The sequence below is a fragment of the Dendropsophus ebraccatus genome, chromosome 12 (genome assembly GCF_027789765.1).
Source record: "Dendropsophus ebraccatus isolate aDenEbr1 chromosome 12, aDenEbr1.pat, whole genome shotgun sequence".
NCBI classification, from domain to species: domain Eukaryota; kingdom Metazoa; phylum Chordata; class Amphibia; order Anura; family Hylidae; genus Dendropsophus; species Dendropsophus ebraccatus.
Window position 1 is genome coordinate 74,193,101 of NC_091465.1, and position 27,055 is coordinate 74,220,155.

General features: G+C 44.9%; 1 protein-coding gene across 1 annotated transcript in view; it reads left to right on the forward strand.

Moving 5' to 3' along the window:
* LOC138768756 (carcinoembryonic antigen-related cell adhesion molecule 6-like) overlaps positions 1–27,055 on the forward strand; it is a 66,193-nt gene that overhangs the window by 12,567 nt on the left and 26,571 nt on the right. The window contains exons 2-6 of the mRNA XM_069946711.1: positions 3,410–3,766; positions 10,934–11,200; positions 13,969–14,235; positions 18,933–19,062; positions 20,498–20,541. Of these exons, the coding sequence (XP_069802812.1) occupies positions 3,410–3,766; positions 10,934–11,200; positions 13,969–14,235; positions 18,933–19,062; positions 20,498–20,541 (1,065 nt within the window). The remainder of the gene's footprint in view (positions 1–3,409; positions 3,767–10,933; positions 11,201–13,968; positions 14,236–18,932; positions 19,063–20,497; positions 20,542–27,055) is intronic.

A 27,055-nucleotide genomic window follows, 5' to 3' on the forward strand; every position in this document is an offset into this window, starting at 1 on the left:
TTCAGCCTGTCATTGCAAAGTACAATTAGTGGCACAAAAAATAAGGGCTCATGTGGGTTTCTAGGTGAAAAATTGCTAGTGCTATGGCCTTTTAAGCACAAGGAGGGAAAAACAAAAACGCAAAAACGAAATTGGCTCGGTCCTTAAGGGGTTAATATTCAGTCAATATCCAAATCAATTTACGAGTCTATGGACATGTCAAAGCCAGGTATCCATCCACATACAGCTGTTTCGGGGTGTTGCCCCTCATCAGTGTGGAGCAGGATTCTGGCTAGGCAAGAGCAAAGAGTAGTAGACCATGATGGTAAACAGATCACTGATCTCAGAGAGACCAGCAAAAGAAGACAGTGCCAGCTGCTAATTAAAGTGCTTAACTCAGTGAAAGCCTACCAGAATGGCCCCCTGGGAAATATAAATATGCAAAAAGAGTCAGTGGAGCCTCGTTTAAGAGTCTCGAAACACAGGACTAGCCAGATATCCCTCCGGGAAGGACCCGGCCAATGCACTTCACAGATATAAAAGAACATTTAAACATGTCACTTCACAGACCCCACAGGAATTCCTATGGGACACTGCACATGTAGCTGCTATCAGGCACTCTGGGCAGCCCTGTTTTCCCCATCCTCTTTTCTACTGGAGAAGATAACATGTGCAGGACTCCTAGTTAGCAAACATGAGGTGGGAAATACATGTTGGTGGTGAAACGAACACCAGGAAAGAGGGGGTTTATCATTGTTTGTGTATTTAAATTGCTTTTTTTCCACTTGTTTGTTTCTTTGTTGGTCGTACATCATGTATACCTATGCCAAATTCATCAAAATGGAGTATATTCTTTATAAGGCCCCGTTCACTCTGCAGAATCGGTGCCGAGATTCCGTGCAGAACCCCCCGCATGAACTCTGTGCCAAATCCTGCCTTCAATCTGTTTGAATGGGAGGGCTTGTGCACCTCCGCACTCAATGTCAATTCTTTGAGTGGAGATTGAAGGCAGGATTTGGTGTGTGTGTGTTTGGTTCCGCACGGAATCCCGGCGCCGATTCCGTAGTGTGAACGGGGCCTAAGGAGCTAAAAAAAAACAAAAAACGTAGTGATTGTACTGAACTGATCATCTTAAAACCCTATTTTTATAGGATTGATAGGATGCCCAGTAATCTAAGAGTTACAGTTATATATTATCTTATATATATCTTATTATCTGATGCCAACTACACTGGGAAAGTTGGCATCAGACTGTCTCCCCAAGGGCATTGTGTCTAAGGGGAAGGCTACCACAATCCCTATTCCTTAGCGGTGGCTTACAAAGGAAGGAGTCAATGTGCCCAAAGCTCATGCTCATACTTCTAGTTATAGTAACTTCTCAAGAAAGCAGAATCAGTATCTTCTCTAACCATAGACATCCTGCTTATAATGGGGTATTGTTACACGCATACAGCTGGTGATATGACTTCTCCCAGGCCCCCTCTGTTATGCAGCTTGTGAAGAACAGGTGGAGGAGCGGGCGAGAGACAGCAAGCGCTATAGAAGGATGACTGTAGTTTAGTGTTTCTGCACATCAGCTATGTGGTAGGGTATAAATACTGTATGGAGCCTGCCAAGAGAAGTGACTGAGGTGGAGCAATGCTGCACACAGCAACAAACAGACCCGCTGAGGATCAAAGACTGGAGGAATTCTACAGAGCACAGAGAGCAACAGAGACTGAGCAACATATTTTCTGTCCTACCGCGAAGATCTGGGCATTCATTTGTTTTTTTTTTTATTTCTCCCAACGATAAAAAAATAAATAAAAATGTTTATTATATCAAAAGTAATGGATGCTATTTGCACAATGGCGGCCAATATTGTTACATAGTGTGAACCTAGCCTTAGGTTGAAGTTTTGCAACCATGGCCGTCATTTAAAGGAGACCTGTTACCCCCCGTGCCGGGGTGACAGCCTCCCGACCCCCAGCTAGATCCCCTTATACAGACCTCATTTGGCCAAGTCCCGCTCCTGGTCCCGGGACGGAGATATCCCGGTCAGAAGCCGGAAATAGGAAGCTGTGGAAATAGGTCCGGCGTCCATAGAGAATGAATGGAGCCGTGCGCGCGATACAGAGATGAGTCCGACTCCATTCAATCTCTATGGAAGCCGGACTTATCTCCACAGCGCGAGCGCCGGCTTCTGAGCTCTGGGAGCAGATGAGGTCTGTATAAGGGGATCTAGCTGGAGGTCGGGAGCCTGTCACCCCGGCACGGGGGTGACAGATCCTCTTTAAAGATATCGCAAATTACATTGATTGTAATGGAATCCTGGATGGAGTGTATACACTCTGGGGGAGATTTATGAAAGGGTTTATATATACACCTGGTGTAAACTGCCCACAGCAACCAATCACAGCTCAGCTTTTAGCTCTGGTGAAATATAAGAGGAGCTGTGATTGGTTGCTGCGGGCAGTTTACACCAGGTGTATATTTACACCCTTTCATAAATCTCCCCCTCAGTATACACTCAGGCCGGGATTCCTTGCAACCGCAGAAAAAACTGACATATCAGTTTTGTGCGGCCGCTATTCATTGAACACTGAACACTCTCAACACTGACAGTTCAGAAAATGTAAAGTGCCGCTCTGGACGGATTTTACATTGTCGGCTATGGTAATTTGAAATGCGAGCACACCGCAACACTCTTGCATTCCAATTCAAAAGAAATGAGGTTCATCCGGGGATGAACTTGACCGAAACCGGACGTTCTGTAACACGGTCGGGTCACAGAACGGCTGGTGTCTTACATAGTGTGAACTTGGCCTTAAGGTGTGAAGCTCAGATGACTTTCTGTGCCGACCACATGTGGTTCCAAAGAATAGAAAATGCGGCCATATTGGTTGTCACTTTTAAATTCCTGATGCTAAAACTAAAGACTTGAGATCTGTAATGTATTAGATATACTGATCAATCTTCAGTTACTGAGGGACTGATAAACCCCCCCAGAGAATTAATATGATTGCAGGTCATATTGTTACTTTTACAGAAAAATGGCCACCATAACTAAACAGGGGGACATATTGGTATTCCTGTAGGTAATGTTAACTGTTTCCTACACTGTGCCCTGAATGCATGGTGCCGTATATATTTTTCACACTGTGATGATGATCAGACAGGACGTGGCTTATGGGATTGACATGTTGGCATGTATTGGTTGTGTCTATAGGACTGGATAGTTTTAAATGCAGCTGTGTTGCCTATAAATCAGATCGCTGCTTCTATAGCTACAGTAAACAGAATGATCTGATTGTTTCTACAGGGAACCGACCTGTTTGTTTTGCACCCATTTATACATAAATGGTAATGTAGTAAATACATTTATTCTTATAATGTGATTTTTATATATTTGACAATATGGTTACTGAGTTGAATCTGTTTTCTCTTTTAGTTCTCCTCGGCCTCGCAGTAGATGTGACCAGTGGAGTGATCAGTATCCAGCTGATCCCTCAGTATCCGGTTATCAATGGGTCCGTCACCTTGAGTGTTATTGGGATTACTGGGGAAATCGAGTATGCTATCTGGTATAAAGGACCAGGTCAAGCTCCTCAGTATCGGATCTTGACATATTTTCCTGGTAGTAGTAGTTCCCCTTTAGTTCCTGGACCTCTGCACAATCCAAGGTTCTCACCTTTCAATAATGGATCAATACAGATCAAAGATCTTCTCACCACAGATGGAGGGAATTATATAGTGAAGATACAGGCAGAGAAACAAGAAGATGCAATTGTGACCCTGACAATATATGGTGAGTATTGATTGCAGAAAACAGTTTTCAGCTGTGTCTGGATACATTATATTTGATCTTATATTTAGTCTTATATCTGTAGACGTTACTTATGTGCATGGACCGCAGCCTGGATGGAAGGCAATGAGAAGGTGCTGAGATGGAAGAAGATAATGCAATATGGAGTATGTGCAACTACAGTGAAATGGCATGTGCACCCCCACACAGCTACAACTACAGTTGACAATCTGAAAACTTACATGGCAAGAAGAACTCACTGAACCTAATCTATCCTATGTAGAAAAAATACCTTATACAGACCACACACATACTGTACATGTTACACACAGACACTACACTACACCCAAAGTACACGTACATTACATTCACTGCTCACTACATGGATACTTGAGTGTTGAACGTCAGTTCTCCTCCGATGTGAGATGTCACCTGGTGTTGCCATGATTTGTGCAGAAACACATAGAAATGTTGGTATCTTTGATAATTTGCACCCCAAAGGAGAGCACAGTACAAGCCAAGGTACTCATAGCCCCCCATGAAAGTCTTGGCCTGGTGGTAACCATACAAATAAGAAAAACAACTCTAAAAGTAATGTCCAACTACAAATAAATATATCTATGAATGTCTTTGACCCCTATTGCGCTGTTTATTAAAGAGTATTTGGCATCATAAACAACTTTCATCAGGCATGTCTAAAGTTATTGATCACAATGGTCTCACTGCTAAGACCTGCTGTGATCATAAGATATAGTGGAGGAGAGAGAGGGGCAGCAGCAGTGCGATCCACTTCCCTGGCCGTATCTCTGTATGTCTATGAGGCCTCATTGTTGAAATAAGTGGCCAGCCAATGAATGAATTGGCTATATTTCCCACTGTAATCGATAACTTTTGACCTGTTTGATGTAGAAAGTTCATCAGCACCAAGGTATACAAGTCAGGTATAGGCCCAACAGTAGAGGTTGGTACACGCACGAGATGCCCACAATCCCAAAATGCAGGCGTCAGTACATAGAACGTAGAGGGTCCAACAGCATCCATAGATTGTGTGCACATGTTTATTGGTATAATTGTACTGGATTATGCCTATAAACATTCTACATTCTAGGCCTGATCACACGTCAGAAATTATAGGATATATATATAGGATAGGATATATAGGACAAGTGGCCTGAGGGTGATCACCCTGCTGTGGAGATGGTGCAGACAGACACAGTCCTTGCCTAGAAACTTTATTCAGAAGAGGCGCAGATGAGGGTCTTGATGCACATAGAACATATACACAAATTCTCAATGAATTTTATAATTTATAGTAACCACAGACTTTTTTCTAGTCAAGGTAAATGTAGATACATAAACGTAAAATACATATTCAAGATTTAGTAAAAAAAAATTATTTGTGTAAAATGAAGTTTCACAATTTTACAATACACTCAATGGGGGAGATTTATCCAACATGGTGTAAATTGAAACTGGCTCAGTTGCCCCTAGCAACCAATCAGATTCCACCTTTCATTTTCCAAAGAGTCTGTGAGGAATGAAAGGTGGAATCTGATTGGTTGCTAGGGGCAACTGAGTCATTTTCATTTTACACCATGTTTGATAAATCTCCCCCTATGTATCAACCCCTTGCCATTTGTGTGGATATACCTGAACTTCAGGTTGTTAGTTCTCACCACCATTGACCCCTTAAAAACAATTTCAGGCCTTTAGAACCATTTTTTTTTTTAATTTCGGAACTATTTTTTGTGTACTATTAATTTTATACTTTTTTTTGCGGTATAGTGTGTAATTTCTGTATATATCAGCATTTAATTTTTATTAATTTAATTTTGGATAGACAAGAAACCAAAACAACATCCTCCATTTCTAACATGGTTCATCTGTGACCGGCAATGTGTATAGAGCAGCAGTAGATAGTAAAGCCTTTATACATGGAATAGGCTTTGTTTACCAGCAACCCCCTTTAGGATAGAGGATTAGACATGACATTTCTGCTTGTTAGTAGCCTAAGCTTCTCCATTACATTTACAAATCTTCCCTGTTCTCAGGGGTGGGTGGCGGAGGGGCTGACAGTCGGCGTTGTTTGTGACATCTCGCAGCTTCCAGCATCATATCCCTCCCCCATGTCACTCCCAGCTTCATTACTTCTCAGGCTTTCCCTCTTCCATCCCTCGCCCTGCATCACTCTGCCTTTCACTATACTTGACAGTGCCGTCTGTCGTCCATGTTGGAAGCACTATCAGAGACAGAAGGCTGAGGACACTGCTCCTACCCATGATCACATACACAACAGCAGGTCCTCTCTCTCTCTGAGAGTGCTCCGCTTGTGATGCTTCTCTCTACACGTAGGATATGGAGACGGGCTGTCAAATGTAGATCTGAGTGATGTGGGGGCGGAGGGGTGGGTTGTATAAAGGAATATATGCTAATAAAGTGAAGCTGTGAATGACATGGGCGGAGGGTGTTTGGTTGCCGGATATATTGTTGGGAAGATGGCATGAATTAGAATGTTAGGGTCAGAGGTCGGTGGTTGCTCAGGATGGAGGCATTTATTGGGTCATTTGTTGAGATCTCTGGGCAGACGTCCCTCCTAGTAAAGTTTTATCCTCTGATACTGTCTTTGATGGCTTACAACTTTGGGCTTGCTTCAATGGGCATCACCTCAGGTTATCTCATGGGAGATAAAAATGCCCACCAGCTGGAAGGACGAGGGTCCCCGCTGATCTCTACATCTTAGTTTCTTCTCAACACAAAGAAATGCCAGTTCGGCCAGTGACTAACTAGGGTCACTGCTGCGGCCAATGATTGCCTCAATTAAAAAAAGTTAACCTGCAAGACAACTACTTTTAATCCTGTCTACAGCAAACTCCTAAGCTCCCCCTAGTGTTGGTGCAGGCTGGCAGACTTTTATGATGTAACTTAATAGCAGTGTCAAGGGAAATGTGTAAATAAATGCTTATTTACAATGTGACCTTATTTCATATCTATCTATCTATCTATCTATCTATCTATCTATCTATCTATCTATCTATCCAGGGCCGATTCAAGGGTTTCTGCCGCCTGAGGCAAACCTCAGGCGGCCGCCCCGAGTGATAGCCGGCATCCCCCCGGACCACCCCCCCCCCCGCCGCAGCAGCCATCTACTCACCTGTCCCACACCACAGCCGGCCCGCGATCTCTGCTGTCTCCACATCCCGTCAGGTCCCGCGATGTCACCCTGCAGCTGTCACGGACCTCCAGGCTGTGGTGAGTGAGTGGGGTGATCGGGTCGCGCGGGGCGGTCCCGCGCGACCCGATCACCCCAGCGCGTCCCCCACCGACCCCAGGCACTCACCACAGCCTGGAGGTCCGTGACAGCTGCAGGGTGACATCGCGGGACCTGACGGGATGTGGAGAGCGCGGGCGACGGGACAGGTGAGCGGCCGCTGTCATTTTTGTTTAGTGATACTTAACAAAAATGACAGCAGGGGGGACATAATGCCGCCCCCTGCCGGACCGCAATTTCTGCCGCCTGAGGCGGAAGGCTCATTCCGCCTCATGGCAGAAGCGGGCCTGTATCTATCTATCTATCTATCTATCTATCTATCTATCTATACGTAGAAAGTCCGCAGCACACAAGGTTGTCGTGCAAAATAAACTGTGTTTTATTCAATTCATAAGTGCAGCAATCCAGACGCTGGATTGCTGCACTTATGAATTGAATAAAACACAGTTTATTTTGCACGACAACCTTGTGTGCTGCGGACTTTCTACGTATATATGAAATCGGTCTGAAGTCAGGACCCTGACCGCTGGCACCTATAATTCACGCTGCTGTGCTGCTCATTTTCTTTTCTCTATCTATCTATCTATCTATCTATCTATCTATCTATCTATCTATCTATCTATCTATCTCCTCTCTCTCTCTCTCTCTCTCTCTCTCTCTGTCTGTCAGTCTGTCTAGACAAATATAGACCATAAGCACTCCAGAACAAAACAGATGCCTAAAGCCCCTATTCCACGGGCCGACTGAGAGGAGCAAATGAGCACTATTAGCGCTCAATTGCTCCTCATTCCCCGCTAGCTGCCGCCGCTATTACACGTGGCAGCAGCGAGCGGGTGATTGCGGGAGAAGCCGCGGACAGCTGAGCGCGCGTGGCGGGGGGGGGGGGGGTTTGTCTGCCCAGGTGATTGCTATATCGCCCGGGCAGCCCATAGCATATAGCAGCAGTCTGCTGTCGCCGCTCCTATTCCACGGAGCAACGGCAACAGATTGTTGCTTTATGAGTCGTTTGTCTTTCAACATGTTTGAAAGACAAACAATGCAACAATCAGCTGACATGAACGATGTTGGCTGATCCTTGCCCTCTATTCCATGGGACGATTATCGCCCGTAACAGCCGATATCGGCCGAATTCGTGATCGTTCCGTGGAAAAGGGCCTTGACAGATTACACCTAGCTCCACTGGTTTAACAATGTGCGATGTTTCATACATATAGTGACATCACTCAAACAAAACAAGTAACAATGAAGCAATTAGTCATGTAAACGTGAAAGAAAATACAGTGAAAAAAAGAATCTCTGCTTATCTATTTATCTCTATCTGATATATATCCAAAGGCAGAGCTATAGGGAGTCAAAGAGATCAGTACCAACCAAGGCTCTGGTTCCTAATGAGGCCTAAAGGCCTTAAAGGGGTTATCCAGCGCTACAAAAACATGGCCACTTTTCCCCCTACTGTTTTCTCCAGGTCAGGTGCGGTTTGCAATTAAGCTCCATTTACTTCAATGGAACTGAGTTTCAAACCCCCACCCAAACTGGAGACAACAGTAGGGGGAAAGTGGCCATGTTTTTGTAGCGCTGGATAACCCCTTTAATACTACATAAAAGACATGTGTATCATTAATGGCACACGGCATGTGGGCGCCCTGGTACATATAAAAATGTATACCACCCGGCATCCTCTACTGATACGCTTTACACAAAATAAAAAAAAGTCATATGACCCAAATGTTTCACAATGCTCCCCGCCCCCCTCCCGCCCAGGAAAGCTGTCATCCATTGATTCATCCCATCTCTCCTTTAACCCCACCAATCCAATGTAATTGGTTTTTATACAGGGAAACATGAACTGGTTATGCTGAGCATCTGTTCCTATGTGTAAATTAAAAAAAAAAATCCTTTATTTGCCTGTAGTTATTATTGTTAGTATCACAATCCAGAATAGCTTTTCACACTCATTGTACCCAGTAGCAGCAGGTGAACAAAGGAGTAAAAGTAATGTGAACAATACCTCAATCACCGAGTACAATCCACAGCTACAACCCTTAATATCACCCCCCGAAATGCATCATTCATTCTGAAACACCTCATACCTCCTCATTGAGACAGCTCAGCTTACAGAGGTATTAGGTTGCCCATAGAAGTCTATAGAGAGGGGAGGAGCAGGAGCGTCTGCAGAGAGACTGAGACAAAGAAACAGGGAGAGGCTCCAGCAGCTTGAAGTGAGTGTTATAGCCACCTCAGTCACATGTATGACACGTGCTCTTTATTGTCCGGGAAGAATTAACCTTTTGCCTTTCCACGGGACAGGGGTAAAGTAAGAGATTGTGGGGGTTTGACCTCCCTACCGCCCACCCATCTCTGTATTGGGCCCCCGACTTCTTTGGTATAAATAGAGCCGTGGGTAAGGCACGTGACCCACGGCTTTATTTATTCCTATGAAGCCACTGGAGAGAGCCGCATGCTTACTCTTTCTCTTTCCGGCAGCTCTATAGGAATGAATAGAGCCACAGGTCACGTGCCGTCAAACCCCTCACAATCTCTTACTTTTTCCCTATCCCATGGACAGGGTAAAAGTAAATTTTTCCTGGACAACTTCTTTAAGCACTTCTAGAGTTTGTAGAAAGTGTATTGGTTCTCCTGGTTGACAGCATTACGTATGGTCACAATGATATCTTCCTATCTATAAAGGTGGCAATAAACTTTCAATAACAGGCAGCTGTCAATTATGTCTCCCGCCTACCACCCATCCTTCCCATACAGAGGAATGTTCGGCACGTCCAAGCATCCTGTGTGCTCTATGGGCAATAAAGGGGTAAGCCGCAGTGAGAGTGCTCTTGCGTGGTGTATTGAGGATATTGGATATTGAGGGAGTGGGATATGTCCTGCTTTGATCCCAACACACAGCAGAGTAAGTCGGCTTTATCTGCACTTTCCAGACTGCTGGCAGGTCGAAACTCCTGAAGAACAATGCAAGGCTTTAGAAGAGAGAAAGTTCAGAATAGACCCTCAGCATGGGTTAGGATGGTCTCTTGGTAGCCTAGCATGGCTAGTAGGCAGGGATACTTAATAAACCGGATGCTGAAAGGATCAGGATCTGAATGCACCCTCTGAATCAGTGTGGTGCCCGGCATGGGAACCTGGCCTGAACTGACTAACCAAGACTAACTAACCTGCACATGGCCTACTTCATCTGTACATATAGACCTTAAGGAGCTTACTGGTTGGCGGAGAGAACATGGTGAGACAGTGAGACTGGCCTATGATAGGCTTGCTGGTGGCAGACAAGTGAAATACATGAGTTGAGTCATGTACATCATTAACCCTTTCATTGATACTGTACCTTCAGAGGTGCTTTTACCAAAGCAGAAAATACAGTGAGACAACTAGTGGTGAAAATGCAATAAACATAATAAAATGAAGTGAAATGAATAAAATGAAGTTACCTGTACTTGTGCCTCTGTTGCACTGCTTCTGGGTCCTGTTGATGGCTGTTGGCTGTCATTTACGTCTAAAATCCAGGTACGTCACATACCCGGCTGCTCCAGAATCTCAATGTCACGGCTGAGAGATTGTCCATTCAGCCAGTCAGTGACTAGGGCGGTGTCCTTCCCCAGTTACTGATTGGATGAGTTGGCCATCTCTCAGCCAGGTATGTGATGTTGCAGCTAGAAGAGCTGCAGGACACCGGCGGCTGTCAAAGGGACCCAGGAGCGGCGCTACAGGGCCCCAGGATAGGTACGTTTACTTTGTTTATTATTTTCTTGCACCCCCCTGTTCCTTTAAGCTCCATATATCACCATATATTGTGTTTGTTGGTCATGATGCCAGGTAAGGGATGAAGCAAACTACATATGTATCTTACTATTGAGCTGTTTGCTATTTTTCTGTTTCTCCATTTACAGAGCCGGTCACTAAACCTAAAATTACAGCGTCCATCACCCAACCCAAGGAAAATGAGACACTCACCCTGACATGTGACACCTCTAATGCGGTGGCAATAAGATGGAGCAGACGTGGTACCAGCATCTCCTCCGAAGCCAGATTTTCTAACGATAACAAGACTCTCACCTTCTCCAGTATAAAACGGGCAGAGGCAGGACAATACCAGTGTGAGGCTCAGAACCTTGTCAGTAAGGATTCCAGTGATCCCTACACAGTATCTGTGACCTGTGAGTATATATATAGTTATACTGGTGTGAACATCTGTGGTCCTATATTATAGATCATACAGGCAAATGCCAAACGCTTGTTCTATTAAAATATCGATGTGTACAAAAAATTTCATAGTACAACAGAAAAAAAAGTCCAACACAACAGACCATCAACAGATCACCTGTCTGTGTAATAACTGATGGGACCAATAATGTCCGTCTGCACATAAAGATGGTACCATTTTTGAAACCATTTTAACAAACCTGTTAATTGTTGTAATTTGAAACAAACCACCGTTTTGTGTATACAGTTCCAGTGCCAAACTGTTTTCCTGGTTACAGTTATAGTTGACCCTTACTTCGTATGCTTGTAGGTTAGCATGAAGAGTAGGCCCATGATAGGAAGTAGGGATGGTCCGAACCGATGGTCCCCTCAGTGGAGCAGGCGGATCCAGCGGGAGGACCGCCTGGAAAACTGGGATACAGCCATAGCCATAGGCTGTATCCCAGTTTTCCAGGTGTTACTCCCGCTGTATCCGCCCGCTGCACGGAGCGGGCAGACAGCGGGAATCTGATGCCAACCGTTCGGGTTCATACGAACCCGAACCTCGGCAGGTTTGGACCATCCCTATTGGAAGATAAGGGGAGCAGAAGGCAAAGCCATTGAAAGCTGGTGCAAACACTAAGTGAAGGAAACACTTGTATATTCTGTAAATTACAGCTTTCAAGGGCTTATTGTTTAAAAACAATGGCTAAAATGTATAATGCATTTCAGAGGATCAGTGCACTTAGGGTACTATTCCACCAAGCGATTTTTTTTTTTTAACGATCAACGATAAACAATAAACAATCTCAAACTACCGCTATGGCGAACGACCTGAAATCGTTCAACCAATTGCACGGAACGATGATCGTTACTTCTGATCATTTTTGTTGTCGTCCTGTCGTCGCTACTGCATTTGTTGCTACTGCGAACGATCGAGCGACATCTTATTACATGTGAACGATTTGCAAAGGATCAACCATAAAAATAGGTCTAAATTCTATCAAACGCCCAACGATTTCTTGTTGGTCGTTTAATCGTTGTCTGCTATTACACTAAACGATTATTGTTCAAATCCGAATGATTTAATAATTTTTCGAACGATAATGGGCCTGTGTAATACCACCCTTAGACACTAGGAACAGAGTCTTGTTCTGGGGTCATAGACTGTTCCCACAAGTAAAGACCCCTCATTGACAAAGGTTGTTATCTCTACGAGGAAGGTGCGCAGGGTCCAGCCATACCCTTCAGCCACCATGACCTTTATATCGCTGCCCAGAGAATTATCAGCTGGCCCAGTATAACATCTGCATCCTTCCCCGTTGGTGCAAGATTCTTGAGATATGGACGAACAAACCTTTTTATTACTGGATAGGGAAGTAGAGCGGGCCACCCTAAAAACCCTATACCATGTGGTATACTTTTTATCTTTTTTATTTTAGCCAACTGGTGACATTGCATGTTTATGTAGTGGTATACGCCAGAGATATATGTTAAATTGATACGTACTGTACACTTGGTTTGGCGCAATGTGATCAGAGCTTTAAATATGTCAGGCTATCACCCATGAGAACAAAGGGTTAGTCCTTATATACATTAGATCTTCAACTGATTTGGCAAATGTTAGGGGGTTCAAGTAAATTCTGTTTAATATACATGGACACCTTCACAGGGTTATCTGGGAATGCAAAAATAAATAAATGTGTGTATATATATATATATATATATATATATATATATATATATATATATATATTAAAATAGGACCTATACTCACCTCCCTTTATCCCCCACATCTGCCACGCCAATGTTCCCAGCCCTCTTGGCTACCTCCTGGTTGCTAATGTCATCCCCTTAGGAATGGCCCAGCTTAGTCACTCAGTGACTCAGACGGGTCGTTGTGGCAGCCAGTGATTGGCTAACCCTGTGTGTTGGGACGGGACCAGGAGGTGGAGATTGGCAAGAATCAGGTGAGAGTTGGAGTAGTAACGGTGGGGGATTAATAAGGGGAGTAACCCTTAAGGCCATATTAGTCTGTATTTTTGCTCAGTATTTTGGTCAGTATTGTTCAACCAAAACCAGGAGTGGATTGAAAACACAGAAAGGCTATGTTCACACTAGGGAATTGGCGTGGATGTCAATTCTTTGAGCGTAGAGGAGCGGAGAGCGGAGGCACGCAAGACCTCCTATTGAAAGACATAGCAGGCGGAATTTGGCACGAAGTCCGCAAACGGATTTCTGAGCGGAATCTCTGCGCTAATTTCTTAGTGTGAACGAGCCCTTAAAATTTTGTGGTTGGCTGCCGATTTAACGGCAAATATGGCCGTTATTTTCCGTTAAATGTGTTAACATAGCCTTTCTGTGTTTTCCATCCACTCCTGTTTTTGCTTGAACAATACTGACCAAAATACTGAGCAAAAATACTGCGTGGAAACATAGCCTATGACTTACAATCTGATTTGTGAGCTAGCTACCAGTCTATGGAGGAGGGAGGGGGAACAGAGAGAAAGAAAAAGGCAGCTAAAAGTCAACTTGCAGAGCAAAATCTATTGAAAAATGGCAAATATATGGTTATAGTGCTAATCCTTATGTATATATAAAGAACAGTTAATCCCAAAAGGTCACCTGACTCTCTAAGGTATGAACATTACATGATTGTATTCCGCCTGACCTTTCTCTATATCCTTCCTATGCCTCTCTACCTTTGCCTAATAATTACATCTGCTTCTCTTTTGTTATGTAGATGGCCCAGACAATGTGAAAATTCAAGGAAATATGGACACAGCATATGTGAGGCCTGGTTTCTCCATCACATTAACATGTTCTGCTGATTCTTCCCCACCTCCTGAATACCTATGGAGACACAATGGCACTGTCTTAGAGGGAAAGACAAAAGATTATGTTATTAGTGCTGCTATGCATAAGGATGAAGGAACATACATGTGTACGGTGAAGAACCCCGTGACTTCGCGAATCGCTGCAGTCTCCGTGTATCTAAATGTGACAGCAGGTAAATGCGTTTTCTACATATTTTATTTTTTTATTTTAGGCTGGGTTCACACTGCGGTGTTGCAATCCGTTTTTTTTTTTCTTTATAAAACGGATGAAAAAACGATGCATTTGTGTGCCTCCATTTTGATACATTTTTCCATTGACTTATATTATATAAAAAAAAGTGCAGAACTCAACTTTTTTTTACGTTTACACAAAAAAAACATGGTTGACCGCATTTTTTTTTATTAGCTAAGAAATCGGATGTGTTTTGATCCGTTTTTTGATCCATTTTTTTTTCTTTATAATACAAATGGATCAAAATGGATGCACATAAATGCATCCGTCTTTTTGCATAAAATGGATGGAGAAAAAAAGGATTGCAAAAACGGAGTGAACCCAGCCTTATATAATTATAAGCCATGGTAAGGAGTCTTTAAAGGGGTTATCCAGCACTACAAAAACATGGCCCCCTAGTGTTGTCTCCAGTTTGGGTGGGGTTTTGAAACTCAGTTCCATTGAAGTAAATGGAGCTTAATTGCAAACTGCACCTGAACTGCAGACAAGAGTAGGGGGAAAAGTGGCCATGTTTTTGTAGCGCTGGATAACCCCTTTAATAGGGAAATTCACCGTAAAATTATGTATTTCCATAGAGGAAAAAAACAGACATGGCTGAACATCCACATATATTACTAACATCAGGAGTTAATTACAATTTGATCAAAGTGTATATACACACATTGCTTCAAGGTTCCTGATTTGCATTGGACCCGAACCTAAAAAGATGCAGTGCCGCACAGTGACCACTATCACAACAACAGCCCCTGTTGAGTGAGCGACCCAATGATCCAGCAGCCCCACTTCTGCCAGACATGGACCCCACCACCTCACATACACCGTGCCGAGGCAGTAATGGCCGCCACACAACACCACACCAGCCATAAGCAGGGAGAATAGCTCACCATGTGCTCTCAGCCAAAGGAGAGAACTAGTTACAGACCCTATACAGACCCTAGGGTGGTGGGGCCTAGGGGATCAGGTCTGGGTAACTGGGTCGCTCACTCGGTCACGCACTGAGGTTGTAGTGGTGACACTAATTCTATGGTGGTTGGTAGTGCAGTACAGCTCTGCCAGTGATAGAAATGTTGTGACGCCAGTGCTGGTTCAGCACACAGGTTTGGTGGTATACCTGCTTTGATGTTAGGGCTGGCTGTACTGTTCCCCAATGGTTGGTGACCTGCCAGGCTGTGATGGGTCCCTTGGGCTCTTGTCACAGTGGTCCAGAGTGGGGAGATGACCCACCCGGACTGTCGGTACTGCCACCCACAGAAAGGGAAAAATGACCCAAGGAGTGTATAGCTGAGAGGTGCTGGTGCAATGATGACTGAGTCCTAGTAAAATAAATACAATTTCTTTACTAACAGTCTCTTAGGATACAGAATAGTTTGGCAATGGATAACTTCTGTTAGGTACAGACTTATGCTCACTGAATCTGTGCTGGGAGATCTGTAGCTTAGGGTTGAGCAGTGAAGAGAAGAGTTTGTCCCGAGGGTCCCAACCCAGGGTAGTTGTGTGCTCTGCCGGAACTTGAGGGAAGAATGCTTGTGCCTGTGTTTCACTTAACCACCTTCTGCCCTGCAGTGTCGGGGTACCCGTCTTATCAGGGTGACACAAGACCCAGTCTTGGTTACCTGAGAGTGGCTAAGTGTCCGAAATTATCCGCTGTCACCTGCGCTGCGAGATAGAGTACGCAGACCTTCATTACGGTTGCTTAGCTCTATCCGGGTCAGTTCCTCTGTAGCTATGAGACTGCCCTGCACTGTTTAGAAAGGTTAACGGCACAGGCAGGGATGATCTCCAACTTATCCTCCTGTTGTAGTCTAGCACTGCATGGTGTATATAGCTATACTGTTACAAGTGAAAGTCTCTGGGTTCTCCATACACGTGTGTCTTTACTCCACTAACACTAGATCACACACACTGAACTGACTTCCTGTCCACAAGGGGCTAACTAACTACTCCCCCAGGGGCTGTATGGAGAGCAGAGATAGGTAGAGAGAGAGAGAGAGAGAGAGAGAGAGTGTCTCCTTTGGTCAGCACAAACCAGGAGGTACATAAACAGTAACCCTTTGGTAACTACAGCTGTGCATCCCATATAACAAGCTTTAAAAGGAACAATGACACCTAGTGGTGAAACCAAAAGTGCTACCCTCATCACCACTAAAGGGATAACTTTGCGACAGGTGCCATACAAGGAACACTTGTGGTGGGACACAACACTTCCGCTAGAGAGGTTACTTTTAACTGTACTTCCTTCCTCTTAGCAGGATCGGAGCATGGTCCTGCCTTCCTTGTGATATGATGTATTGTAAAGGATGCTCCAGCTTAAGACGGGTTTGGGGTCTGTTGAGTGTGTGGGTATCACTCTGCTGCCCTTACATTAGTAGCACTGTTTCTTTAGGGATGTTTACAGCGAGAAGAGTGAGATCATTGGAGACTTAGCAGCAGAAGAGGAGTGTGTCAGGTTCTGGCAGTTCACCAGATCTAGTATTCTGCTCATGAACCAGGAAGTTGATGAATTAAGGATGAGCAGTGCTCCACATGCCCTGTCAGGAGAGAAATCAGCATTCCCATGGAAGTTGTTCCTACAAACATTTGCATATAGCAAGGAAGGAAAATTGTTCATGGGAAAATGGAGCACTTAAAAGCTGCCCTTTAAGAATGTCAGCCTACTTGTTAAGCAGGTTGGTGGTAGTAGGGGGGGGGGGGTCATGCTTTTGTTTCCGATGTTTCTGTAATCCCGACTTCTGCAATGACCACACACTGTCTTGAGCCTTCGTTTCTGTATCATACGTGGGGCAAAAAGCTATAAATAAAGGTCAGCTCTCCTACAACACCATTCACACTAGGCAGGAGCACATTGCTATGGCTGAAACTGCAAACACACAAAAACACAAAAAGTGCAACAGCTCACCGCAATGGTAAGATACAGACCCAATACAGATATGAAAATCGCTAAAAGCAGCCCCCCCCAACTGCAAAAAAAAAACAAAACATAAAAATAATGAGGCTCTTAGTGACCATTTAGCGATCAACGATAAGGTGGCCTCATGCTCTGGATGGGCCTACACTGTACTTTAGCCTTGCCCTGGCATGTAATAAGCCTATGGTCTGGGATCCATCTGATACTGGTAAAAATACTTGCACCACCTGGGTGGGATGGGTGGAGTGCATGACCAAGTAGAGGCAGCCGCTCCCTTATCTGGAACACAGGCATGAAAGGCAATTGGTGACCAAATTTTTCTTTTTTCTGTGTTCCAGATGGGGGAGTGGCTGCCTCTACTTGGTCCTGCACTCCACCCATCCCACCCAGGTGGTGTAATTACTTACCGGTAATAGATGGATCCTACATGCCCAGAGTATAGGCTTATTAGATGCCATGGAGAGGCTAAAGTAAAGTGTAGGCCCATCCCGAGCATGAGGCCACCTTATTGTGGTGGGATGGTTTACACTATTTGCAAATGGTAACCAAGAGCCTCATTATTTTTATGGAGATTTTTTTAGCAGTTGGGGGGGGGGCTGCTTTAAGCTATTTTCATATCTGTATTGGGTCCGTATCTTGCTATAAATAAGTGTCTGATCGGTGGGAGTCTGACCACTTAGACCCCCACAATCACAAGTATAGGGGTTCAAAGTGCTCCTGTTTAAATGGTAAAGCAGTCTTAAGCCCCTATTACACGGGGCGATGCAGAGGAGCAAATGAGAGCTGTCAGCGCTCGCTTGCTTGCTCCTCTTTCCCCACTCATTGCCGGCGCTATTACACGCGTCGGCAGCGAGTGGAAGAGAGCCGGGGGGGGGGGGGGCACGGGGAGCTGCAGGGGGGCTGCCTAGGTGATCGCCAGATCGTCCGGGCAGCCCATAGCAGGTAGCACCGGTCTCCTATTACACGGAGCGACGGCATCATATCGCTGCTATATTAGTCATTTATCTTTCAACATGTTGACAGACAACGACAGCTGATCGCTGTCTTCTATTGTGTGAGACGATTATTGGCCATAACTGCCTATATTGGCCAAATACAGCCGATAATCGTTTTGTGTAATAGGGCCTTTATACATGACCTCTAAGGCTATGGGACTACTGAAGATAGCTGAGTGCTGTGTTTAGTTATCTTACCCAGTACCTATAGATGGGTGATGTACCAGCAAATCAGATAACTGAAAAACTTGTCAACCACACCAAGGCAAATGTAACACCCAACAACCCCTTTAACTCTCTAGATCCCTATGATATTGATCAGGGTATCTAGTGAATTTGACAGGTGCAACACCTGTTGATGTTCCAGTCGACACTGCCTTTAAAGCAGTCATGGTGCCGTTTGGTTGTCAGGGCAATCCAAGGACTTTTGATGGCTTCTGTGTCTGCCATGCCAGATCTGCTAGTATATCCTGCCATGGTCAGGCTTTAGTAGTAGATTGCCAATTAAACAGTACGCTGCACACAATAGTGTTGTAGTGTGCCCCATAATGTCCTCGTGTTCCATGTGGCTTATACTCTATTTCTGCAGCATAGGGGCACTGTAAGTGGAACATTCCGAACCCATATGTGAACGTAGTGTCACCTGACCTTATATATATTTTAAGATTAATTTGTAAATTTTGCTATTAATTATATTTTACCCCAATGTATTACAATGTCCCTCAATTATTTTTACAGAATATATAGGAACACCAGAAGGAAGCAAGGAGTTAGGAATGACTATTGGAATCATTGTGGCCGTTGTGCTATTGTTGGTTCTTATCGCAGCAATAATTTATCTGTTCATCGTACACAAGCGGCGCAAAAGGTAAGCAGTCAGCGTGCAGTATAACACACAGCTGGTGGTACAGATGCTACATGAAAACATCCAAGTTATAGTTATAGCCACCCTGTCTACAGAAACTCCACAGCTGAGTGTCCCAATACCACATCTGTCTGTGTTCCGGCCTTGTTTAGCCTTGTGGGAGTATTCACATCAAGGTCAAAATCACTCACTTACTACATCCTAACAAGAAACAAGAAGTACAGAGGAAGGACAGTACAGGGAAAGCCAGTGCCGCAGTCCGTTTTTTGAACCGTGGCCCAGTTACCGCGTACGGCACCGTTCTATCCACGGGTACCGGGTCGTGGCTGAAGCACAGGAGGTGGGCCGGCCTGCCCCCAGTGGGAGGGAATTTCCTCCCCTCTATGACGCGGCTCCGTTAAAATCAATGGAGCCGCGTCATGGAGTCTTGGTTTCCACCCACTGGGGGCCGGCCGGCCCGCCTCTTATGCTTCAGCCCATAGAATGGATAGAATGGCGCCATGCGCGGGAACCGGGCCGCGGTTCAAAAAACGGACTATGGCACCGGCTTCCCCGTGACAACGCCGTTCTATCCGTGGGTCATATTAAAGAGAGCTTTAAACTGCTTTTTCATGATAAAAATGCATTTTTCGGCTAATTAATCCAATTACAAAAACTCTTAAAATTGCCTGTACTATTGATTACTGCAAAAAAAAAAAAATTTAAACGACAGTGACACTTTAAGTTTTTATGTTAAAATTTTTTTTGTTGGTGTGTTTTCTAATTCTCTATTTTACAGTATATATTAAAATACTTGTAAACTTGAAGTTTTCATTCTCATCACCAGGCCTAAAACTAAGCTGAGACTTCCTGCTCTGTCTGTGATGATAAGGAGGAGGCTACAGCATATGGCATTATAATGAAATGTGACACCAGTAGATAAAAAAAATAGGCAATAGATGAAGCTCACAGCGCAGCCTCCCTCTCCCTGTTTATGTCAATGTGGCAGATCCTGTCCATTCTTGCCTATGTCCCTGGGGCTTGCTGTAAAGCATATCTCTAAATGCTATAACAATGTACAAAAATAAATAAAAAAAATTACAGTCAGAAAATAGAAACAGATTAGCAAAAGAGAACATGTTCCACTATCCGGTTCTAATCAGTATAATCTGGGTAATTTATTCACTTTAACTAGATCAGCAGCCACAAGGTCCTGTAGACTGCTTCAGTACATTGATATCCTATATATGTTCTCTACCCTTGTGCTGGGCTCCGAGTTATACTTAGAAGGCTCCTTCGCCCAAGAAGGTCTTTTTTGGATTATGTAATTGTTATGTATCAGATGCCTTATACATTTTTAAAGTGACTTTACATGTAGCTTTACTTCATTTTACCATCCATAGCTTTCCCTGTCTCTCACTTATCCGATCCCTTCATCACTCTCTCTTTTTATTTTCAGCTCAAATGACTCCAATTCAAATATGAAAGGCTCGTCCCGAAACGGTAAGTTCCATACAAAGTGTACCAGACTTAGCCGAAATTCACATCCAAAGGACTGGTAGCTGTCAGTTCAATGAATAGGTGAACTCTGTGATGGCTATTGCTTAAATCCAGACTTCAAGAACCGCTGCATAAGTCATACCTATGAACATGCATAAGTCATACCCTGTGCTGTGCATTATTTATAACCGCCACAGTTAGAGAAAAGAGGGATTGAAACGTCGCAAAATCTGGAGGGACAGAGAGGTGCAGTGTCTTCTGGCACTATGCTACGGATCTGTAATGGAATACTATAAGTGAACATATATTATACAGAAACACAATGGAGGCAGGGGCGTAGCTAGGATTCATGGGGCCCCATAGCAAAAAAAACTGTATGGGGCCCCACTACACACTATTTTATATATATATATATATATGTATATTTGCGATGTGGCAAAAAAAAAAATCTCTTGTGGCCAGAGGCAGAATCCTGCGTGCAGCCACAATAGTGACTGGCAGAGGAGAAAGCCAATGTCTGCTTGCACTGTCCATCCACTGTATTTAACTATAACAGTGTATTAGGGGCCTCATGGTTATATACATAGGTGCAAGAGCAGACTACCTTCTGCTTAACCCTTTATTTACTGCAGTGTGTAAGTGACCCAGTGTTCTCTTACATGGTGCAACACAAAGGGTTAATACAGAAGACAATGAGCTCTCTCCTTCACTGATAACCCCTGACCTCTGCAGGAGCTCAGAGAACAGAGGTTATCAGAGTAGTGAGGCAGAGAGCTAATTGTTAACCCTTTTTTGGGTTGCAGCATGTAAGAGAACACTGGGTCACTTACACACTGCAGTACATAAGGGGTTAAGCAAAAGGACACAGGATGCGCTTATCTTCCCTGGGCCCCCTCCCTCCACGGGCCCCATAGCAACCGCCTTCCCTGCCTCTATGGTAGCTACGCCACTGAATGGAGGAGATTTATCCAACATGATGTAAAGTGAAACTGGCTCAGTTGCCCCTAGCAACCAGATTCCACCTTTCATTTTCCAAAGAGTCTGTGAGGAATGAAAGGTGGAATCTGATTGGTTGCTAGGGGCAACTGAGACAGTTTCACTTTACACCATGTTTGAAAATCTCCCCCTTTGTCTCACAAATGCCGTTTACAAAATGTCGAGATTTTCAGAAAGCCAAGGTTGGGCAAATATCGTAAGGCTGGAGTGAGCTTTACCCAATATACCAATGGTATCAGTCATAGCCGGGCCCAGGCGTCCGAGGAGGATCAAAGGTCCCTCTACCATATAAGAAGACAGCAGTGCTATAAATGGTACATGGTGGGTTGAGGAGGGGCAGTTACAGGTTTGCTCTTTCAGCTCAATGACTTAAAGGGCTTGTTCACAGTTTTTTTTCTTTCAAATCAACTGGTGCCAGAAAGTGCCAGAGATTTGTAATTTACTTCAATTAAAAAAAATACGGTGACACGCTTCCTTTAGAAACAAGTCTAGGTGTGTCACTAAGGGAAGGGGATATCGGTAAACTGGGGGCACTGGGCCCACCTCCAGTGCACCAAATGGGCCTAATTACAGATCAAGAAACTGGCACAAACAGCGGTACTGACCATGTTATATTAGAATGAAAATTCTGTAGGCGAAGTGGTACATTTGCTTTAAAACTGGTGTTTTGTTCTCCAGCACATGAAAAAGAGTAACATGACTTGTACTGAAAATAAAACCCCACAGTAAATGGGAAAAAAAACCAGATAAAAATGCCTATAGTTTTCTGGCTTTTTGTGTGTGAGTTTTTTCAGCCCAAAAAACGCTGTGGAAAGATTGTGATCATTTAAGTAAACGAGCACCGATCTGTTAGATCGGCGCTTGTTTACTGGACCTATTAGACGGCCCAACAATTGGGCAAAAAGGGCTGCATGGACATCGTTAGCGACGTTAGCCCAAACCCCTTATACCATATCTCTCCCAGCTCCCGGTCTTCTCTCATCTGTTTGGCAGATTCCCGATCCCGGCGGCGGCGGCATCATCTGAGCGGCCTGTCAGCTGACAGGCAGCTGAGATGCTGCAGCCGCTGGGACCGGGAAGCTGCCGAGCAAAGGAGAGAAGACCGGGAGCTGGGAGAGATATGGTATAAGGGGTTTGGGCAATCGTCAGCCGAGCATCGATATTATACGCGGAGATGAGCGGTCAGCGCTCGTCAATTTTAGGTCCCAACCTAAACCAACGATCAGCCAATGATCGCTGTCATCGGCTGATCGTTGTCGCTATCACACGGAGAGATAATCGTCCGAATCTGCCCGATTTGGAGGTGTCATAGGGCCCTAAATCTCACATTTGTAGTGAAAGAACAGGAGACTGTATATGTTCCAAACATTTAGAGTTATTGTCCAGGCTGTGTGAATAGATGACACATCGCAAAAAAAAACCCTCCCTCCTTCGCTCAGATGTTGATCATGGTGTTTCCCTTTTTGCTGATTTATAAGGTCAGATTGAACTCTGACCTGCAGGAAGCTGCTGTAAGGACAGTTAAGCCACTTCCTATCCCATATGAAGGAAGGAAATCCCCCTTGAGAATTTTAGCTCCCAAAATGTAAAAAAAAAAAAAAAGAATAAACTAGTTGCTATTACTAAAAAAAACCCCAACAACACATTGCTTCGTTGGTGTATCTAAGGCTACTGTATATCAAACATTATGAAGTTTGCAAATCAGCTCTTATGTAGAAGAAGAGAAGACAGTCTTGTAATAGCTAACCCACCAGTCTTTTGTGAGAGTTTTCTTCCTTCTTCAGGGCAACTGGGGATAGCCTGAAAATAAGTGACCTATCACCTGGGGAGAATATTGACCATATAGGCTGATACTATCCTTTAGACACCCGGCAATCAAGGGCCAAACCAGCAAAGGCTTGTGGGTCGGCTGAATAAATATTTTAAGTTGGTTACAAAAAAACAAAGTCAAGGAATGTATGGCCCACAGCGATCACTGGATTTTTAGTGCATAGCTTTTATCGTGCACAGGTTAGCTCATGGCCCAATCCTGCAACCCTTGGACTGGGACTAGGTCGTGGACGGTTTAGTGCACATAATTCTTAGGGGCGCAAAATTTTTTCCCCTAAGATTATAAAGTACAATGTACGAATCCCCTCTCACTACTGTACAGGAGCAGGGAGTCCGGAGGTAAATTCCTGCTGCAGTACTTACATTTCGTAGCAATACTTTGCCTACATTATAAACGTCATACTTAATACAGTATGCTCTAAACTCCAACCCCCACCATAACCCCACCCCCATATGACCAAAGCCCTGCCCTGCAGGGTCATGGAAAAATGGCCTTACCTGAAGCCAGTCCCTGGTGGAATAGAGGTTGGGGACCGCTGATCTAGTAGATCTGAGCCCTTAAAAAAAAAAAAGAAAAAAAAACTGAATCTCCCTATGTAATAGGACCCCCTTAGGCTGGCCATACACCTTTAATAACTGACGGCCGAATGATCATTCAGCTGCCTGTTAACTTTCCCCTTCGGCCTCCGTGGAGGGTTAAGACAGAAAGCTCTTATCTCCACCAGAACAAAGGGGTCAGACGGTGATTTTCCATCTGGCCATTATCTCCACCAACATCATCTGTCAGTGGTTGGGAGAACCCGCCAGTGGCGGATATGGCCAACTAAAGTAAAAGGTGTATGAGGACCTTTAGTCTTCATGTGCCAATGTGGTCTCTTTAACCCCTTCATGTCCACAATACTTATATGTACTTTACTGCTGCACATGCTCCGTGCAGCAGGAGCGTATATATATGTTCCTGAAGTGAAGGGGCTTTTGATGTGTGCGGGACCAGGGGCTTTCGATGTGTGCAGTGAGAGCGGTCCTGCACACATCAATGTGTCCGGGGCCGGAGATAATGACAGGCAGCTGCGATCCTGCAGCTGCCTGTTATTAACCCCTTAAACGCCACGATCTATAGCAATCGCAGCGTTTAAGGTAGTCAGTCACAGGACAAGCACCTGTCACCTGTATCGGCGGGCGGGGGTAAGTCACTTACCTCCGTCCTGTCGGATGGGCTTTCTGTGCATAGAGTCTGCTCTCAGGCAGGCTCTATGCATAGATCGCCGATAACACTGATCTATGCTGTGCTAGATGCAGTAGATCTAATGATTGCATGTTTTACAGTAAAAAAAAGTGTAAAAAAAAGTGTAATTAAAAAAATAAAAGTTTTTAAAAGTATTTTAAAAAAAACCTTATAAACCCCCCAAATAAAAGTTTAAAATACCTCCGTGCCCATTATAAAAATACAAATATGTAAAAAATTACGGAATTGTCTGATCTATTAAAGTATAACATTATTGTTCCCGCACGGTGAACAGCGTAAACGAGGGGGGAAAAACTAGGATTGCTGGTTTAAAAAAATATATATATATCAGGAAAAAAATTATAAAAAGCTATCCAAATCCTCAACCAGCCCTGTAGGTGGAAAAATAAAAGCGCTATGGCTCTTAGGGCCCTATTCCACCAGACGATTATCGTTCGCATAATCGTTAACGATTAACGATCTCAAACAATTAACGATCTCCATGGAACGATAATCGTTACTTATGATCATATTTGCAATCGTTTTTTCTTCTCTATTTCTTCGCTATTGCGTTCGTATCTACTGCGAACGACCGAATGACGTCTTATTCAGTGCGAACGATTTGCAAACGTTTTTCAAACGAGCAACGATAAAAATAGGTCCAGGTCTTATAAAGCGATCAATGATTTCTCGTTCGGTCGTTAATCGTTAACTGTATTTCAACCGAACGATAATTGTTTAGATTCGAACGATTTAACGATAATCTGAACGATAATCGTCCGGTGGAATAGTGCCCTTAGAAGGCGGGGAGGAACATTGCATTAATTTGACCCAGACATCCTGGCACCAATAGGCTCGGTCCTGAATGGGTTAATGAGAACCAATAACCAGGGGCGTAACTAGAAATGGCTGGGCCCCATAGCAAACTTTTGATTGGGGCCCCCCCGCCCCCCCCCCCCTCGATCGACCACTATGCCATCAACACACTCAGCTCTACACAGGTCCTGTACACCATATAAATTACAGTACAGTTACATCAGGTGACTTACAGGAGACGTCTTCTCTGATCGGAGTTCTTCCCTTTTCATTTTTTTTCCATCTGTCCTGGGCCGTTATGAGAACTTCTCCGGGCCACGAATCCACAGAATCTGCCAGACAGACATATTAGGCTCCACACTCTGACACCATCCTCATCTCTAACAACTGCACATCTGTATTGGCCCCTTTACACCCACATTTAGTGGGTAGGCTGACTCTATGTGATCCCATTTTAGTATATGGCCCTCATCTCTGTCGCCCCTCCTTATAGATAGCTTCCTTATGTTGCCCCCCTCCGCTGTCCCCCTTATAGATGCCCCCCCATGTTGTCTCCTTATAGATGGTCCCCTATGTTGCCCCCCCTATAGATGGCCCCCTCTTCCCCTATATTGTCCCCTTATAGATGGCCCCCTTTCCCCCTTTATTGTCCTCTTATAGATGTTCCCCTCTCCCCCAATGTTGTACGTTTATATCCCCCTCTCCCCCTATGTTGTCCCCCTCTCCCCCTATGTTCTCCCCTTATAGATGGCCTGCTCTCCCCCTATGGTGTCCCCCCCCTTATAGATGGCCCTCTCCCCCCCCCTTCCTTATAGATGCCCCCCTCCCCCCCCTTCCTTACAGATGTCCCCCTCCCCCCCTTCCTTATAGATGGTCTCTCTCTCCCCCCCTCCCTTATAGATGCCCCCCTCTCCCCCCCCTTCCTTATAGATGCCCCCCTCTCCCCCTTCCTTATAGATGCCCCCTTCTCCTCTCCCCCCCTTCCTTATAGATGCCCCCTTCTCTTCTCCCCCCTTCCTTATAGATGCCCCCTCCTCTTCTCCCCCCCTTCCTTATAGATGCCCCCTTCTCTTCTCCCCCCTTCCTTATAGATGCCCCCTCCTCTTCTCCCCCCTTCCTTATAGATGCCCCCTCCTCTTCTCCCCCCCTTCCTTATAGATGCCCATGCCCCCTTCTCTTCTCCCCTCCCCCCTTCCTTATAGATGCCCCCTTCTCCCCCCCCCTTATAGATGCCCCCTCCTCTTCTCCCCCCTTCCTTATAGATGCCCCCTCCTCTTCTCCCCCCTTCCTTATAGATGCCCCCTCCTCTTCTCCCCCCTTCCTTATAGATGCCCATGCCCCCTTCTCTTCTCCCCTCCCCCCTTCCTTATAGATGCCCCCTCCTCTTCTCCCCCCCTTCCTTATAGATGCCCCCTTCTCTTCTCCCCCCTTCCTTATAGATGCCCCCTCCTCTTCTCCCCCTTCCTTATAGATGCCCCCTCCTCTTCTCCCCCCCTTCCTTATAGATGCCCATGCCCCCTTCTCTTCTCCCCTCCCCCCTTCCTTATAGATGCCCCCTTCTCCCCCCCCTTATAGATGCCCCCTTCTCTTCTCCCCCCTTCCTTATAGATGCCCCCTCCTCTTCTCCCCCCCTTCCTTATAGATGCCCCC